General features: G+C 51.6%; 1 protein-coding gene across 1 annotated transcript; it reads right to left on the bottom strand.

Moving 5' to 3' along the window:
• Positions 1–333: 333 nt before the first annotated feature.
• LOC138101396 (trafficking protein particle complex subunit 1-like) lies at positions 334–18,408 on the bottom strand. The gene is made up of 5 exons (XM_068999200.1): positions 18,379–18,408; positions 16,945–17,163; positions 10,993–11,063; positions 7,676–7,814; positions 334–657 (listed from the first exon to the last, which is right to left on the bottom strand). The coding sequence occupies exons 2-5, from the start codon at positions 17,041–17,043 to the stop codon at positions 526–528; spliced, it is 441 nt and encodes a 146-aa protein (XP_068855301.1). The 5' UTR covers positions 17,044–17,163; positions 18,379–18,408; the 3' UTR covers positions 334–525.
• Between the last annotated feature and the right edge of the window lie 999 nt (positions 18,409–19,407).

The raw sequence follows: 19,407 nt of genomic DNA, 5'->3' as shown, positions 1-19,407 counted from the left end.
GGGGGTTTTTGGGGGCTGTCAATCAGGATTTTGGGGCCCCTTTGGGGTTTTTGGGGGCTGTCAATCAGGATTTTGGGGTCCCTTTGGGGTTTTTGGGGGCTGTCAATCAGGATTTGGGGCTGTCGATCAGGATTTGGGGCTGTCGATCAGGATTTGGGGCTGTCAGTCAGGACTTGGGGGTTTTTGGGGGCTGTCAATCAGGATTTTGGGGTCCCTTTGGGGTTTTTGGGGCTGTCAATCAGGATTTTGGGGTCCCTTTGGGGTTTTTGGGGGCTGTCAATCAGGATTTGGGGCTGTCGATCAGGATTTGGGGCTGTCAGTCAGGACTTGGGGTTTTTGGGGGCTGTCGATCAGGATTTTGGGGTCCCTTTGGGGTTTCGGGGCTCAGCTGGGGTTGCGGGGCCCGAAGTGGGGATTTGGGGCTGTCAGTCAGGATTTGGGGGTTTTTGGGGGCTGTCAATCAGGATTTGGGGGTTTTTGGGGGCTGTCGATCAGGATTTTGGGGTCCCTTTGGGGTTTCGGGGCTCAGCTGGGGTTGCGGGGCCCGAAGTAGGGCAGCCCGCGCACGAAGGCGTCGAGGCGCTGCCGGAACAGGAGGCTCTGCACGGGGGCGCGGGGGGGGCACAGCGGGTTCTTCACCACCAGCTCCACGAAGAGCTGCCGAGAGAGGGGGGGTTTGGGGTGAAATCCGGCCGGTTTGGGCAAAAAATCCCCGCCCCGGTTTGGGGGGAAATCCGGCCGGTTTGGGCAAAAAATCCCCGCCCTGGTTTGGGGGAAAATCCTGAGGGTTTGGGCAAAAAATCCCCACCCCGGTTTGGGGTGAAATCCGGCCGGTTTGGGCAAAAAATCCCCGCCCTGGTTTGGGGTGAAATCCTGAGGGTTTGGGCAAAAAATCCCCGCCCCGGTTTGGGCTGAAATCCTGAGGGTTTGGGCAAAAAATCCCCGCCCCGGTTTGGGGGGAAATCCGGCCGGTTTGGGCAAAAAATCCCCGCCCCGGTTTGGGGTGAAATCCGGCCGGTTTGGGCAAAAAATCCCCGCCCCGGTTTGGGGGGAAATCCTGAGGGTTTGGGCAAAAAATCCCCGCCCCGGTTTGGGGTGAAATCCTGAGGGTTTGGGCAAAAAATCCCCGCCCCAGTTTGGGGTGAAATCCGGCCGGTTTGGGCAAAAAATCCCCGCCCCGGTTTGGGGGGAAATCCTGAGGGTTTGGGCAAAAAATCCCCACCCCGGTTTGGGGTGAAATCCTGAGGGTTTGGGCAAAAAATCCCCACCCCGGTTTGGGGGGAAATCCTGAGGGTTTGGGCAAAAAATCCCCACCCAAGTTTGGGTTGAAATCCTGAGGGTTTGGGCAAAAAATCCCCACCCCGGTTTGGGGGGAAATCCGGCCGGTTTGGGCAAAAAATCCCCTCCCCGGTTTGGGGTGAAATCCGGCCGGTTTGGGCAAAAAATCCCCGCCCTGGTTTGGGCTGAAATCCTGAGGGTTTGGGCAAAAAATCCCTGCCCTGGTTTGGGCTGAAATCCTGAGGGTTTGGGCAAAAAATCCCCACCCCGGTTTGGGGTGAAATCCTGAGGGTTTGGGCAAAAAATCCCCGCCCTGGTTTGGGGTGAAATCCTGAGGGTTTGGGCAAAAAATCCCCACCCCGGTTTGGGGTGAAATCCTGAGGGTTTGGGCAAAAAATCCCCGCCCCGGTTTGGGGTGAAATCCTGAGGGTTTGGGCAAATAATCCCCACCCCGGTTTGGGGTGAAATCCGGCCGGTTTGGGCAAAAAATCCCCACCCTGGTTTGGGGGGAAATCCTGAGGGTTTGGGCAAAAAATCCCCACCCTGGTTTGGGGTGAAATCCTGAGGGTTTGGGCAAAAAATCCCCGCCCTGGTTTGGGGGGAAATCCTGAGGGTTTGGGCAAAAAATCCCCACCCCGGTTTGGGCTGAAATCCGGCCGGTTTGGGCAAAAAATCCCCACCCTGGTTTGGGGTGAAATCCTGAGGGTTTGGGCAAAAAATCCCCACCCTGGTTTGGGGTGAAATCCTGAGGGTTTGGGCAAAAAATCCCCACCCCGGTTTGGGGTGAAATCCGGCCGGTTTGGGCAAAAAATCCCTGCCCTGGTTTGGGGTGAAATCCTGAGGGTTTGGACAAAAAATCCCCACCATGATTTGGGGTGAAATCCTGAGGGTTTGGGCAAAAAATCCCCACCCTGGTTTGGGCTGAAATCCGGCCGGTTTGGGCAAATAATCCCCGCCCCGGTTTGGGGTGAAATCCGGCCGGTTTGGGCAAAAAATCCCTGCCCTGGTTTGGGGTGAAATCCTGAGGGTTTGGGCAAAAAATCCCCACCCCGGTTTGGGCTGAAATCCTGAGGGTTTGGGCAAAAAATCCCCACCCTGGTTTGGGGTGAAATCCTGAGAGTTTGGGCAAAAAATCCCCACCCCGGTTTGGGCTGAAATCCTGAGGGTTTGGGCAAAAAATCCCCGCCCCGGTTTGGGGGGAAATCCTGAGGGTTTGGGCAAAAAATCCCCTCCCCGGTTTGGGGTGAAATCCTGAGGGTTTGGGCAAAAAATCCCCGCCCCGGTTTGGGGGGAAATCCTGAGGGTTTGGGCAAAAAATCCCCGCCCTGGTTTGGGGTGAAATCCTGAGGGTTTGGGCAAAAAATCCCCACCCAAGTTTGGGCTGAAATCCTGAGGGTTTGGGCAAAAAATCCCCACCCCGGTTTGGGGTGAAATCCTGAGGGTTTGGGCAAAAAATCCCCACCCCGGTTTGGGGTGAAATCCGGCCGGTTTGGGCAAAAAATCCCCACCCCGGTTTGGGGTGAAATCCGGCCGGTTTGGGCAAAAAATCCCCGCCCCGGTTTGGGGGGAAATCCTGAGGGTTTGGGCAAAAAATCCCCACCCCGGTTTGGGCTGAAATCCTGAGGGTTTGGGCAAAAAATCCCCACCCCGGTTTGGGGTGAAATCCTGAGGGTTTGGGCAAAAAATCCCCGCCCCGGTTTGGGGGGAAATCCTGAGGGTTTGGGCAAAAAATCCCCACCCCGGTTTGGGGGGAAATCCGGCCGGTTTGGGCAAAAAATCCCCGCCCCGGTTTGGGGTGAAATCCGGCCGGTTTGGGCAAAAAATCCCCACCCTGGTTTGGGGTGAAATCCTGAGGGTTTGGGCAAAAAATCCCCGCCCCGGTTTGGGGTGAAATCCTGAGGGTTTGGGCAAAAAATCCCCACCCAAGTTTGGGTTGAAATCCTGAGGGTTTGGGCAAAAAATCCCCGCCCCGGTTTGGGGTGAAATCCGGCCGGTTTGGGCAAAATCCCAACAGTTTGGGGTGAAATCCCGTGATTTTGGGGAAAGAAACCTATTATTTGGGGAAAAAATCTGTTATTTTGGGAAAAATCCCATTATTTCGGGGGGAAATCCTATTAGTTTGGGGAAAAAAACATTATTTAGGGCAAAATCCCATTATTTTGGGAGAAAATCCCGTTATTTTGGGGAAAAAAATCCCATTATTTTGGGGAAAAACCTGTTATTTTGGGGGAAAATCCCATTATTTAGGGAAAAAATCCCATTATTTTGGGGGAAATCCCATTATTTTGGGGAAAATCCCATTATTTTGGGGGAAAAGATCCCATTATTTTGGGGGAAAATCTCTTTTTTGGGGGAAAAAATCCCGTTATTTTGGGGGAAAAAATTCCATTATTTTGGGGAAAATCCTGTTATTTTGGGAGAAAATCCCATTATTTTGGGAGAAAATCCCATTATTTTGGGGAAAAATCCCTTTTTGGGGGGAAAAACTCTTTTTTTTGGGAAAAAATTCCCATTATTTTGGGGGAAAATCCCTTTTTGGGGGAAAAGTCCCGTTATTTTGGGGGGAAAAATTCCATTATTTTGGGGAAATCCTGTTATTTTGGGGGAAAATCCCATTATTTAGGGAAAAAATCCCATTATTTTGGGGGAAATCCCATTATTTTGGGGAAAATCCCATTATTTTGGGGGAAAAGATCCCATTATTTTGGGGAAAAATCTCTTTTTTGGGGGAAAAAATCCCATTATTTTGGGGAAAAAAATTCCATTATTTTGGGGAAAATCCTCTTATTTTGGAGGAAATCCCATTTTTTGGGGGGAAATCCCATTATTTAGGGAAAATATCCCATTATTTTGGGAGAAAATCCCGTTATTTTGGGAGAAAATCCCATTATTTTGGGAGAAAATCCCATTATTTTGGGGAAAAATCCCTTTTTTGGGGGAAAAACTCTTTTTTTTGGGAAAAAATTCCCATTATTTTGGGGGAAAATCCCTTTTTGGGGGAAAAATCCCATTATTTTGGGGGAAAAAATTCCATTATTTTGGGGAAATCCTGTTATTTTGGGGGAAAATCCCATTATTTAGGGAAAAAATCGCATTATTTTGGGGGAAATCCCATTATTTTGGGGGAAAAGATCCCATTATTTTGGGGGAAAATCCCATTATTTTGGGAAAAAATCGCATTATTTTGGGGAAAAATCTCTTTTTTGGGGGAAAAAATCCCGTTATTTTGGGGAAAAAAATTCCATTATTTTGGGGAAAATCCTCTTATTTTGGGGGAAATCCCATTATTTTGGGGAAAAATCCTTTTTTTGGGGGAAAAACTCTTTTTTTGGGGAAAAAAGTCCCATTATTTTGGGGAAAAATCCCGTTATTTTGGGGAAAATCCCGGTTTTTGGGGAAAATCCCGGTTTTTGGGGGTGACACCCTCAGGGACCCCCCCAGGACCCCAAAACCCCCCCGGACCCCCCCCCAGCACCCCCCGGGGACCCCAAAACCGCGACCCCTCCCCCCAAGGGACCCTAAAAACCCCGGGGGGGCAGATTTGGGGGAATTTGGGGGATTTTGGGGGAATTTGGGGGAATTTGGGGGGATTTGGGGGAATTTGGGGGAATTTTGGGGGAATTTTGGGGATTTGGGGGAATTTGGGGGAATTTTGGGGAGATTTGGGGGGAATTTGGGGGAATTTGGGGGGATTTGGGGGAATTTGGGGGAATTTTGGGGGAGATTTGGGGGCTTCAGGGGCAGATTTTGGGGCTCCGGGAGGGGATTTTGGGGCCGGGATTTGGATTTTTTTCGGGGCGGATTTTGGGGTTTTGGGGCCGGGATTTTGGGGCCGGGATTTTTGGGTTTTTTTTCAGGGTGGATTTTGGGTTTTTTTTCGGGGTGGATTTTGGGGTTCCGGGCGGGGATTTTGGGGCCAGGATTTGGGGATTTAGGGGCGGGGATTTGGGGATTTTGGGGCTGGGATTTGGGGATTTTTCAGGGCAGATTTTGGGGTTTGGGGCGGGGATTTTGGGGCCGGGATTTGGGGATTTTGGAGCCGGGATTTGGGGATTTTGGGCCGGGATTTGGGGATTTTGGGCCGGGATTTGGGGGATTTTGGGGCGGGGATTTGGGGGCTTTGGGGCGGGGATTTTGGGGCCGGGATTTGGGGGATTTTTCCGGGCAGCTTTTGGGGTTTGGGGCGGGGATTTTGGGGCGGGGATTTGGGGCTTTGGGGCGGGGATTTTGGGCCGGGATTTGGGGATTTTGGGCCGGGATTTGGGGCTTTGGGGCGGGGATTTGGAGCCGGGATTTGGGGGTTTTGGGGCGGGGATTTGGGGGGTTTTGGGGCGGGGATTTGGGGCCGGGATTTGGGGATTTTGGGGCGGGGATTTGTGGATTTTGGGGCGGGGATTTGTGGATTTTGGGGCCGGGATTTGTGGATTTTGAGGCTGGGATTTGGGGGGTTTTGGGGCGGGGATTTGGGGGGTTTTGGGGCAGGGATTTGGAGCCGGGATTTGGGGGTTTTGAGGCTGGGATTTGGGGGGTTTTGGGGCGGGGATTTGGGGGGTTTTGGGGCCGGGATTTGGGGGGTTTTGGGGCCGGGATTTGTGGATTTTGAGGCTGGGATTTGTGGATTTTGAGGCGGGGATTTGGGGGGTTTTGGGGCGGGGATTTGTGGATTTTGGGGCGGGGATTTGGGGCTTTGGGGCAGGGATTTTGGAGTCGGGATTTGTGGATTTTGGGGCGGGGATTTGGGGGTTTTGGGGCGGGGATTTGGGGATTTTGGGGCGGGGATTTGTGGATTTGGGGGCGGGGATTTGGGGCTTTGGGGCGGGGATTTGGAGCCGGGATTTGTGGATTTTGGGGCGGGGATTTGGGGGGTTTTGGGGCGGGGATTTGGGGCCGGGATTTGGGGGATTTTGGGGCTGGGATTTGTGGATTTTGAGGCTGGGATTTGGGGGGTTTTGGGGCGGGGATTTGGGGGGTTTTGGGGCCGGGATTTGTGGATTTTGAGGCTGGGATTTGTGGATTTTGGGGCCGGGATTTGTGGATTTTGAGGCGGGGATTTGGGGGGTTTTGGGGCCGGGATTTGTGGATTTTGGAGCCGGGATTTGGGGGGTTTTGGGGCGGGGATTTGGGGGGTTTTGGGGCGGGGATTTGGAGCCGGGATTTGTGGATTTTGGGGCGGGGATTTGGGGGGTTTTGGGGCGGGGATTTGGGGGGTTTTGGGGCGGGGATTTGGAGCCGGGATTTGTGGATTTTGAGGCGGGGATTTGGGGGGTTTTGGGGCCGGGATTTGCGGATTTTGAGGCTGGGATTTGGGGGGTTTTGGGGCGGGGATTTGGGGGGTTTTGGGGCCGGGATTTGTGGATTTTGAGGCTGGGATTTGTGGATTTTGGGGCCGGGATTTGTGGATTTTGAGGCGGGGATTTGGGGGGTTTTGGGGCGGGGATTTGGGGCCGGGATTTGGGGGATTTTGAGGCTGGGATTTGTGGATTTTGGGGCGGGGATTTGTGGATTTTGGGGCCGGGATTTGTGGATTTTGAGGCCGGGATTTGTGGATTTTGAGGCTGGGATTTGGGGATTTTGAGGCTGGGATTTGGGGATTTTGAGGCTGGGATTTGTGGATTTTGAGGCGGGGATTTGGGGGGTTTCGGGGCCGGGATTTGTGGATTTTGGGGCGGGGATTTGGGGGGTTTCGGGGCTGGGATTTGTGGATTTTGGGGCGGGGATTTGGGGGGTTTCGGGGCTGGGATTTGTGGATTTTGAGGCGGGGATTTGGGGGTTTTGGGGCGGGGATTTGGGGCCGGGATTTGGGGGATTTTGGGGCGGGGATTTGTGGATTTTGAGGCTGGGATTTGTGGATTTTGGGGCGGGGAATTGTGGATTTTGGGACGGGGATTTGTGGATTTTGAGGCGGGGATTTGGGGGGTTTTGGGGCCGGGATTTGTGGATTTTGGGGCGGGGATTTGGGGGGTTTCGGGGCTGGGATTTGTGGATTTTGAGGCTGGGATTTGTGGATTTTGGGGCGGGGATTTGGGGGTTTTGGGGCGGGGATTTGGGGCCGGGATTTGGGGGATTTTGGGGCGGGGATTTGTGGATTTTGAGGCTGGGATTTGTGGATTTTGAGGCGGGGATTTGGGGGGTTTTGGGGCCGGGATTTGTGGATTTTGAGGCGGGGATTTGGGGGGTTTTGGGGCCGGGATTTGTGGATTTTGAGGCGGGGATTTGGGGGGTTTTGGGGCCGGGATTTGTGGATTTTGAGGCGGGGATTTGGGGGGTTTTGGGGCGGGGATTTGGGGGTTTCGAGGCGGGGATTTTGGGGGTTTTGAGGCGGGGATTTTGGGGGGTTTCGGGGCGGGGATTTGGGGGTTTTGGGACCGGGATTTGGGGGGTTTTTGGGGTGCCTCACGTTGCTGTAGATGTGCTGCAGCGCCTCGCGGGCGCTGGGCACGCCCAGGTCGGTGTTGAGCACCAGGCGCAGCCCCGAGGGCGTCTCCAGGTAGTGCAGGCGGTACTTGCTGGTGTGGAACGCCACGAACCCGTCCCGCCCGCGCGCGCGCTAAGGACAATTCCCGGCATTCCCGGAATCCCCCAAATCCCCCAAATCCCCCAAATCCCCCAAATCCCCCCCACCCCGGACCCGCGGGAGCCGCCCCGAACCTTCGGGATTCTCCCGGAGCCCGAAATTCCGCTCCCAAATCCGCCCCGAAATTCATCCCCAGAACAGCCCCGAGTCTCTCTTGGTTCTCCAGGATCCCAAATTCCCCGAATTCCCAAATTTCCCGGGGTCCCCAAACGCTCGGGATTCTCCCCAACCCCAAATCCGCCCAAATTTCCCCCAAAATTCATCCCCAGAACAGCCCCGAGTCTCTCTTGGTTCTCCAGGATCCCAAATTCCCCGAATTCCCAAATTTCCCGGGGTCCCCAAACGCTCGGGATTCTCCCCAACCCCAAATCCGCCCAAATTTCCCCCAAAATTCATCCCCAGAACAGCCCCGAGTCTCTCTTGGTTCTTCAGGATCCCAAATTCCCCGAATTCCCAAATTTCCAGGGGGTCCCCAAACCCTCGGGATTCTCCCCAACCCCAAATCCGCCCAAATTCCCCCCCAAATTCATCCAAATCTCCCCAAAATCCATCCCTAAATCTCTCTATCGATGATTTGGGGCTCTCCAGGATCCCAAATTCCCGGAATTCCCAAATTCCAGGGGGTCCCCAAACCCTCGGGATTCTCCCAGACCTGAAATTCCCTAAAAATTCCACCCAAAATCCCCCAAAATTCATCCCAAATCCCCCAAAAATCCATCCCTAAATCTCTTTTGATGATTTGGGGCTCTCCAGGATCACGAATTCCCGGAATTTCCCAAATTTCCCGCGGTCCCCAAACCCTCGGGATTCTCCCCAACCCCAAATCCGCCCAAATTTCCCCCAAAATTCATCCCCAAAACACCTCCGAGTCTCTCTTGGTTCTCCAGGATCCCAAATTCCCAAAATTCCCAAATTCCAGGGGATCCCCAAACTCTCGGGATTCTCCCAGACCCCAAATTCCCTAAAAATTCCCCCAAAATTCATCCCAAATCTGCCCAAATTCCCCCCAACCCCCCCCCCCGAGTCTCTCTTGGTTCTCCAGGATCCCAAATTCCCCGAATTCCCAAATTTCCAGGGGGTCCCCAAACCCTCGGGATTCTCCCCAACCCCAAATCCACCCAAAATTCCCCCAAAATCCATCCCCAAATGCCCCCCGAGTCTCTCTTGGTTCTCCAGGATCCCAAATTCCCGGAATTCCCCCAAATTCCCAAATTTCCCGCGGTCCCCAAACCCTCGGGATCCCCCCAGACCTGAAATTCCCTAAAAATTCCCCCCAAAATTCCCCCAAATCCCCCCAAAATTCATCCCAAATCTGCCCAAATTCCCCCCAAAATCCCCCCCGAGTCTCTCTTGGTTCTCCAGGATCCCAAATTCCCAAAATTCCCAAATTCCCGGGGGTCCCCAAACCCTCGGGATTTGCCCCAAACCCGCCCCAAATCCCCCGAATTCCCCCAAAAAATCCTTCCCCAGGGTCCCCTCTCCTCCCAATTTTTGGGATCTCCCGGAATGTTTTGGGGATTCCCGGGGTTTTTTTGGGGATTCCCGGCCGGAATTTGGGGATTCCCAGGGATATTTTGGGGATTCCCAGGGATATTTTGGGGTTCCCAGAGATTTTTTTTGGAGATTCCCGGGGTTTTTTTGGGAATCCCAGGAATTTTTTGGGGATTCCCGGGGACTTTTTGGGATTCCCAGACGGAATTTGGGGATTCTTGGGGATTTTTTGGGGATTCCCAGGGATTTTTTTGGGGATTCCCGGCTGGAATTTGGGGATTCCTGGGAATTTCGGGGATTCCCGCAATTTTTTGGGGATTCCCGGGGATTTTTTGGGATTCCCGGCTGGAATTTGGGGATTCCCAGGAATTTTCTGGGGATTCCCAGGGATTTTCTGGGGATTCCTGGGTGGTTTTTTGGGATTCCCAGGATTTTTTTGGGGATTCCCACGGATTTTTTTAGATTCCTGGCGGAATTTGGGGATTCCTGGTGGTTTTTGGGGATTCCCGGCCGGAATTTGGGGATTTTGGGGGGGATTCCCGGGGATTTTTGGGGTTCCCAGCCGGAATTTGGGGATTTTGGGGGGGAATTTGGGGATTTTTGGGGGAATTTGGGGATTTTTGGGGTTCCCGGCCGGAATTTGGGGATTTTTGGGGGGAATTTGGGGATTTTTGGGGTTCCCGGCCGGAATTTGGTGATTTTTGGGGGGAATTTGGGGATTTTTGGGGTTCCCGGCCGGAATTTGGGGATTTTTTGGGGGAATTTGGGGATTTTTGGGGGGATTCCCGGGGATTTTTGGGGTTCCCGGCCGGAATTTGGGGATTTTTTTGGGGGATTCCCGGGGATTTTGGGGATTCCCGGCCGGAATTTGGGGATTTTTTGGGGATTCCCGGGGATTTTGGTGTTCCCGGCCGGAATTTGGGGATTTTTTGGGGGAATTTGGGGATTTTTGGGGTTCCCGGCCGGAATTTGGGGATTTTTTGGGGGAATTTGGGGATTTTTGGGGTTCCCGGCCGGAATTTGGGGATTTTTGGGGGGAATTTGGGGATTTTTGGGGGGATTCCCGGGGATTTTTTGGGGGATTCCCGGGGATTTTTGGGGTTCCCGGCCGGAATTTGGGGATTTTTGGGGGGAATTTGGGGATTTTTGGGGTTCCCGGCCGGAATTTGGGGATTTTTTGGGGATTCCCGGGGATTTTTGGGGTTCCCAGCCGGAATTTGGGGATTTTTTGGGGGATTCCCGGGGATTTTTTGGGATTCCCGGCCGGAATTTGGGGATTTTTTGGGGGATTCCTGGGGATTTTTGGAGGATTCCCAGCCGGAATTTGAGGATTCCCGGGGATTTTGGTGTTCCCGGCCGGAATTTGGGGATTTTTTGGGGGAATTTGGGGATTTTTGGGGTTCCCGGCCGGAATTTGGGGATTTTTTGGGGGAATTTGGGGATTTTTGGGGTTCCCGGCCGGAATTTGGGATTTTTTGGGGATTTTTGGGGTTCCCGGCCGGAATCTGGGGATTTTTTGGGGGAATTTGGGGATTTTTGGGGTTCCCGGCCGGAATTTGGGGATTTTTTGGGGGATTTTTGGGGTTCCCGGCCGGAATTTGGGGATTTTTGGGGGGATTTTTGGGGTTCCCGGCCGGAATTTGGGATACATGTCCGTGGGACTCATCTTGGCCACGAAGGAGCGCAGGGAGAAAAGCATCCCGAACATCAGCTTGAACTCCTGCCGGAAAGCGGGAATTTGGGGGGATTTGGGGAATTTTGGGGGGATTTGGGGGGATTTGGGGGATTTTGGGGATTTTTGAGGGGATTTGGGGGGATTTTTGGGGATTTGGGGGGATTTTTGGGGATTTTGGGTGGGATTTGGGGGAATTTTTCGGAGATTTGGGGAGAATTTTAGGGGAATTTGGGGAACTTTTAGGAATTTTTAGGAATTTGGGGGGAATTTTAGGGGGTTCGGGGGAATTCTGGGGGATTTTGGGGGGAATTTCAGGGGATTTTTGGGAATTTGGGGGGATTTTAGAGGATTTTGGGGGATTTTTAGGGGAATTTTAGGCAATTTTGGGGGAATTTGGGGGAATTTTAGGGGATTTTGGGGGATTTGGGGGGAGTTTTGGGAATTTGGGGGGGATTTGAGGGAATTTTTGGGAATTCTGGGGGATTTTGGGGGGAATTTGGGGGGATTTTAGGGAATTCTGGTGGGAATTTGGGAATTTGGAGGGTTTCAGGGGATTTGGGGGAATTTGGGGAAATTTTGGGGGGATTTTGAGGAATTTTAGGGGATTTTGGGGGGATTGGGGGGGATTTTAGGGAATTTTAGGGGATTTTGGGGGGATTTTAGGGAAATTTTAGGCAATTTTGGAGGGTTTGGGGGAGTTTTAGAGGATTTTGGGGGATTTGGGGGGAATTTGAGGGAATTTTTGGGAATTTGGGGGGATTTGAGGGAGTTTTTTGGGATTTGGGGAGAATTTTAGGGGATTTGGGGGGATTTTGGGGGGATTTTAGGGAATTCTGGTGGGAATTTGGGAATTGGGGGGGGTTTCAGGGGATTTGGGGGAATTTGGGGGAAATTTGGGGGATTTTGGGGGATTTTAGGGGAATTTTAGGCAATTTTGGGGAAATTTGGGGGGAGTTTTAAGGGATCTGGGGGGATTTTTGGGAATTCTGGCGGGGATTTGGGAATTTGGGGGAATTTTCGGGGATTTGGGGGGAATTTGGGGCATTTTGGGGATTTTGGGGGGATTTGGGGAATTTTAGGGGACTTCAGGCAGATTTTCGGGAATTTGGGGGGGATTGGGGCGGGGGGGGGCTGGAGGGGATTTGGGGAATTTTTGGGGATTTTGGGGGGGATTTGGGTTTTTTGTGAATTTCGGGGGGGTTTTGGGGAATTTTTTGGGATTTCAGGGGGATTTTAGGGGAATTTTAGGGGATTTGGGGGGAAATGTGGGGAAATTTGGGAATTTTGGGGGGGATTTGGGGATTTTTTAGGAATCCCCAACCCCCCCCCAGTTTCCCCAAATCTCCCACTGAGGGATCCCCGAACCCTCCCAGACCCCCCCAAATTCCCCCCAAAAAATCCCCGAATTCCCAAAATTCCCAAATCCCAACCTCCCCCTGCAGGATCCCAACCCCCAAATCCCCCCAAAATTCACAAATTCCCCCCAAAAATCCCCCTCGAAACCCCCCCAAATCCCTCCCCAGACCCCCCAAAAATCCCTGAAAATCCCCCAAAAATTCCCCAAAACCCCCGAAATTCCCAAAAATTCCCCAAAATCCCCACAAATTCCAAAAAAAAATCCCAAAAAATCCCCGAAAAACCCCGAAAATTCCCCCAAATCTCTCAAAGTTCCCAAAAGACCCCCCAAAACTCCAAAATATGCCCAAAAAATTCCTCAAAAACCCCAAAAATCCCCCAAAAATTTCAAAAAAATCCCCAAAAATCCCCCAAATCACCAAAAAATTCCCAAAAATTCCCGAAATTCCCCAAAATTCCCCAAAACTGCCCAAATTCCCGGATTCCCGGAATTCCCCAGCACTCCCAGATCCCGAAATCCCCAAAATCCCCGGAATTCCCAAAAATTCCCGAAAATCCCCAGAAATTTCCAAAAAATTCCCAAAAAGTTCCCAAAAAATTCCCCCAAATCCCCAAAATCCCTGAAAATCCCCGAAAAGCCCAAAAAATTCCCCAAAACATCCCAAAGTTCCCAAAAGACCCCCCCAAAAACTCCAAAATATTCCCAAAAATTCCTAAAAAAGCCCGAAAAATCCCGAAAAATCGCCAAAAAAAGCCCCAAAAATTAAAAAAAAACCCCAAAACCTCCCCAAAATTCCCCAAAATTCCCCAAAATTCCCCAAAACTGCCCAAATTCGCGGCTTCCCGGAATTCCCCAGCACCCCCAGAGCCCCGAAATCCCCGGAATTCCCAAAAATTCCCAAACTCCTCACAAATTCCAAAAAATTCCCAAAAACTCCCCAAAAACTGCTGAAAATTCTCCAAAATTCCCGAAAATCCCCCCAAATCCCCCAAATTCTCCCAAAGTTCCCAAAAGCCCCCCCAAAAACTCCAAAATATTCCCAAAATATTCCCCAAAAACCCCAAAAATCCCCCAAAAATTTCAAAAAAATCCCCAAAAATCCCTCAAAAATCCCCGAAAATTCCCCCAAATCCCCAAAATTCCCGAAAATTTCCTGAAGTTCCCAAAAGACCCCCCGAAATATTCCCAAAATATTCCCAAAAAAGCCCCAAAATATTCCCAAAAAAGCCCCAAAAATCGCCAAAAAAAGCCCCAAAAATTCAAAAAAAACCCAAAACCTCCCCAAAATTCCCCGAAATTCCCCAAAATTCCCCAAAACTGCCCAAATTCGCGGCTTCCCAGAATTCCCCAGCGCCCCCAGAGCCCCGAAATCCCCGGAATTCCCAAAAATTCCCAAACTCCTCACAAATTCCAAAAAATTCCCAAAAACTCCCCGAAAACCGCTGAAAATTCTCCAAAATTCCCCAAAATCCCCCCAAAGCCCCCAAATTCTCCAAAAGTTCCCAAAAGAGCCCCCAAAACCTCAAAAATATTCCCCAAGAATTCCTAAAAAAGCCCCAAAAATCCCTAAAAATCGCCAAAAAATCCCCAAAATTCCTGAAAATCCCCAAAAAATCCCCAAAATTCCTGAAAATCCCCAAAAAATCCCCAAAATTCCTGAAAATCCCCCCAAATTCCAAAAAATTCCCAAAAAATCCCCGAAAATCCCCCCAAATCCCCAAAATTCCCGAAAATTTCCTGAAGTTCCCAAAAGACCCTGAAAATATTCCCAAAATATTCCCAAAAAATTCCTAAAAAAGCCCCAAAAATCCCTAAAAATCGCCAAAAAATCCCCAAAATTCCTGAAAATCCCCGCAAATTCCAAAAAATTCCTCAAAAAACCCTGAAAATTCCCCAAAAATCCCCAAAATTCCTGAAAATCCCCGCAAATTCCAAAAAATTCCTCAAAAATCCCTGAAAATTCCCCAAAAATCCCCAAAATTCCTGAAAATCCCCGCAAATTCCAAAAAATTCCTCAAAAAACCCTGAAAATTCCCCAAAAATCCCCAAAATTCCTGAAAATCCCCCAAAATTCCAAAAAATTCCCCAAAAAATCCCCAAAATTCCCGAAAATTTCCTGAAGTTCCCAAAAGTCCCCCAAAATATTCCCAAAATATTCCCAAAAAAGCCCTAAAAATCGCCAAAAAAAGCCCCAAAAATTCAAAAAACCCCCAAAAACTCCCTGAAAATCCCCAAAAAATCCCCGAAATTCCCCAAATTCGCGGCTTCCCGGAATTCCCCAGCACCCCCAGAGCCTCGGAATTCCCGAAATCCTCGAAATCCCTGGAATTCCCAAAGATCCCCACAAATTCCAAAAAATTCCAACAAATTCCCAAAAACTCCCCGAAAATTCCCAAAAATTCCCCAAAATTCTCCCAAAGTTCCCAAAAGACCCCAAAAATCCAAAATAGTCCCAGAAAAATCCCAAAAAAGCCCCAAAAATCCCCAAAAAATCCCCAAAAATCCCCCAAAAATACCCAAAATTCCCGAAAATCCCCAAAATCCCCCAAATCTCCCGAAGTTCCCAAGAGACCCCCCAAAACTCCAAAATATTCCCCAAAAATTCCTAAAAAAGCCCCAAAAATCCCTAAAAATCGCCAAAAAATCCCCAAAATTCCCGAAAATTTCCTGAAGTTCCCAAAAGACCCTGAAAATATTCCCAAAATATTCCCAAAAAATTCCTAAAAATGTGCCAAAAATCGCCAAAAAAATCCCCAAAATTCCTGAAAATCCCCCAAAAATCCCCAAAATTCCCAAAAATTTCCTGAAGTTCCCAAAAGACCCCCAAAATATTCCCAAAATATTCCCAAAAAAGCCCCAAAAATCGCCAAAAAAAGCCCCAAAAATTCAAAAAAATCCCCAAAAATCCCCGAAATTCCCCAAATTCGCGGCTTCCCGGAATTCCCCAGCACCCCCAGATCCCCGAAATCCCCGGAATTCCCAAAAATTCCCAAACTCCTCACAAATTCCAAAAAATTCCCAAAAAATCCCCGAAAACTGCTGAAAATTCTCCAAAATTCCCGAAAATCCCCCCAAATCCCCCAAATTCTCCAAAAGTTTCCAAAAGACCCCCCAAAACCTCCAAAATATTCCCCAAAAATTCCTTAAAAAGCCCCAAAAATCCCTAAAAATCGCCAAAAAATCCCCAAAATTCCTGAAAATCCCCCAAAAATCCCCAAAATTCCCGAAAATTTCCTGAAGTTCCCAAAAGACCCCCAAAATATTCCCAAAATATTCCCAAAAAAGCCCCCAAAACTCCAAAAATCGCCAAAAAATCCCCAAAATTCCTGAAAATCCCCGCAAATTCCAAAAAATTCCTCAAAAATCCCTGAAAATTCCCCCAAATCCCCAAAATTCCCGAAAATTTCCTGAAGTTCCCAAAAGACCCCCAAAATATTCCCAAAATATTCCCAAAAAAGCCCCCAAAACTCCAAAAATCGCCAAAAAATCCCCAAAATTCCTGAAAATCCCCGCAAATTCCAAAAAATTCCTCAAAAATCCCTGAAAATTCCCCAAAAATCCCCAAAATTCCTGAAAATCCCCCAAAATTCCCGAAAATTCCCCAAAAAATCCCCAAAATTCCCGAAAATTTCCTGAAGTTCCCAAAAGACCCCCAAAATATTCCCAAAATATTCCCAAAAAAGCCCCAAAAATCGCCAAAAAAAGCCCCAAAAATTCAAAAAACCCCCAAAAACTCCCTGAAAATCCCCAAAAAATCCCCGAAATTCCCCAAATTCGCGGCTTCCCGGAATTCCCCAGCACCCCCAGAGCCCCGGAATTCCCGAAATCCTCGAAATCCCTGGAATTCCCAAAGATCCCCACAAATTCCAAAAAATTCCAACAAATTCCCAAAAACTCCCCGAAAATTCCCAAAAATTCCCCAAAATTCTCCCAAAGTTCCCAAAAGACCCCAAAAATCCAAAATAGTCCCAGAAAAATCCCAAAAAAGCCCCAAAAATCCCCAAAAAATCCCCAAAAATCCCCCAAAAATACCCAAAATTCCCGAAAATCCCCAAAATCCCCCAAATCTCCCGAAGTTCCCAAGAGACCCCCCAAAACTCCAAAATATTCCCCAAAAATTCCTAAAAAAGCCCCAAAAATCCCTAAAAATCGCCAAAAAATCCCCAAAATTCCTGAAAATCCCCAAAAAATCCCCAAAATTCCCGAAAATTTCCTGAAGTTCCCAAAAGACCCTGAAAATATTCCCAAAATATTCCCAAAAAATTCCTAAAAATGCGCCAAAAATCGCCAAAAAAATCCCCAAAATTCCTGAAAATCCCCCAAAAATCCCCAAAATTCCCGAAAATTTCCTGAAGTTCCCAAAAGACCCCCAAAATATTCCCAAAATATTCCCAAAAAAGCCCCAAAAATCGCCAAAAAAAGCCCCAAAAATTCAAAAAAACCCCCAAAAATCCCCGAAATTCCCCAAATTCGCGGCTTCCCGGAATTCCCCAGCACCCCCAGAATTCCCGAAATTCCCGAAATTCCCGAAATCCCCGAAATTCCCGGCATTGCCGGCGCTGCCCGCACCTCCTGCTGGGCCATGCCCGCCGGGCGCCGCCGGTGCCATTCGCTGTAGAAGAGGCAGCAGCCGCCGCGGTCGAAGATGTACAGGTTGTGCACGGTCATGGAGCCCCCCAAAATTCCACAGGGAGCCCCAAAAAATCTGGGGGGGGGGATCCCCAAAAATCCCCGATCCCGAAATTCCCAAGGGGGAGCCCGAAAAAATCCGGGAATGGGCGGAAAATCCTGCGGGAAAGAGGGAAAAATGAAGATTGGAGCCCGAATTTGCACCTCAGAGACCCCAAAAATTCCAGATTGGAGCCCAAATTTCCACCCCAGGGAGCCCAAAAAATTCCAGAGGGATCCCGAAATTCCAGGGAGGATCCCAAAAATTCTGGGATCCCGAAATTCCAAAGGGGGAGCCTGAAAAAATCCGGGAATGGGAGAAAAAATTCAGATTGGAGCCCGAATTTCCACCCCAGGGAGCCCAAAAATTCCAGAGGGATCCCAAAAATTCCAGGGGAGGATCCCAAAAATTCCCGGATCCCGAAATTCCAAAGGGGGAGCCCGAAAAAATCTGGGAATGGGAGAAAAAATTCAGCTTGGAGCCCAAATTTCCACCCCGGAGACCCCAAAAAATTCCAGATTCAGCCCCAAATTTCCACCCCAGAGACCTCGAAAAATTCCAGGGGATCCCAAAAATTCCAGGGAGGATCCCAAAAAATCCCCGATCCCGAAATCCCACGGGGGGACCCCAAAACTTCAATGGGAGATCCCAAAACCTTTGGGCGAAGGGGGAGGAACTTCTTGGGAGAGACCAAAATGCAAAAGGGGGGGGGGGGGGGGAGGGGGGGGACGCCAAAACTTCCCAAAATGGGGCGGGAAAGATCCGGAACCTCCCAGTATGGCCCAGTATGACCCAGTATAACCCAGTATAACCCAGTACGACCCAGTATAGCCCAGTATAGCCCAGTATGACCCAGTGCTCCCAGTATGTCCCAGCCCTCCCAGTATAACCCATTGCTCCCAGTATGACCAGCACCAGCGATCCCAGGAGCTCCCAGTGCTCCCATCCCAGTTCCTCCCAGTCACTCCCAGTGTCCCCCAGTCCCCCCCCAGTCCCTCCCAGTTCCCCCTAATTCCATCCCAGTTCCCTCCCAGTGCCCCCCAGTTCCATCCCAGTCCGTCCCAATTCCCTCCCAGTTCCTTCCCAGTCCCCTCCCAATTCCCTCCCAGTCCCCCCCAGTCCCCCCCAGTCCATCCCAGTCCCCCCCAGTCCCTCCCAGTTCCCTCCCAGTCCCCCCCAGTGCCCTCCAGTTCCCTCCTAGTCTCTCCCAGCCTCTCCCAGTTCCCTCCCAGTCCCTTCCCAGTTCCCCCACAGTCCCTCCCAGTCCCCCCAGTCCATCCCAGTATCCCCCAGTCCCCCCCAGTTCCCTCCCAGTTCCCCCAGTCTCCCCTCACCTCTTTCCCGCCGCCTTCACTTCCGCCCGGGCTGCCGCCTTCCGTGACGTCACTTCCGCTTTCCGCCCACATCCAACATGGCGGCGGCCACAGACGCGGCGAAAGGGGCGTGGCCGTTGCGAGTGGGCGTGGCCTGGCCATATATGGGCATTACCCTTATAAGGCGTGAATGGGGCGTGGCCTGCGGGGGAGGCGTGGCTTAGCTTTGATTGACAGCTGCGGCCGGGGGGAGGGGCGCGGGCCCGGCCCCGTTTTGGGGCATTTTGGGGCAGTTTTGGGGTTCCGGGGGGGGCGCGGAGCCCCCAAATTCCCCTCGCGTCCCCCTTTGGACCCCCCCGAGCCGCTGGGACCCCCCCGGGCTGGGGCCACCCCCCCAATTCTCCCCCCCACGGGTGTCACCGTGTCCCCCCCACACCCCAGACCCCCCCGGACCCCCCCACGGGTGTCACCCGTGTCCCCCCAATGTCCCCTCGTGTCCCCCCCCCACCCACAGAGCCACCTCAGAGCCCCCCAGAGCCCCTCAGGGTCCCCCCACGGGTGTCCCCCGTGTCCCCCCAATGTCCCCCCCACGCCCCAGAGCCCCCCAGACCCCCCCACGGGTGTCACCCGTGTCCCCCTCGTGTCCCCCCCGCCCCTTTCCAGCCCCCCCGAGACCCCCAGACCCCCCCAGGGGTGTCCCCCTCGTGTCCCTTCGTGTCCCCTCCCCACCAGAGCCCCCCCAGATCCCCCAGGGTCCCCCCCACGGGTGTCACCCGTGTCCCCCCCCAAGTCCCCTCGTGTGTCTCACCCCCACCAGAGACCCCCCAGAACCCCCCAGACCCCCCCACGGGTGTCACCCGTGTCCCACCAATGTCCCCTCGTGTGTCTCACCCCCACCAGAGACCCCCCAGAGCCCCCCAGACCCCCCCAGGGGTGTCCCCGTGTCCCCCCAATGTCCCCTCGTGTCCCCCCCCCACCCACAGAGCCACCTCAGAGCCCCCCAGAGCCCCTCAGGGTCCCCCCACGGGTGGCACCCGTGTCCCCCCAATG

The sequence above is a fragment of the Aphelocoma coerulescens genome, unplaced genomic scaffold (assembly GCF_041296385.1).
Source record: "Aphelocoma coerulescens isolate FSJ_1873_10779 unplaced genomic scaffold, UR_Acoe_1.0 HiC_scaffold_280, whole genome shotgun sequence".
NCBI lineage: Eukaryota > Metazoa > Chordata > Aves > Passeriformes > Corvidae > Aphelocoma > Aphelocoma coerulescens.
This window is presented reverse-complemented; position numbering and strand designations above follow the sequence as displayed.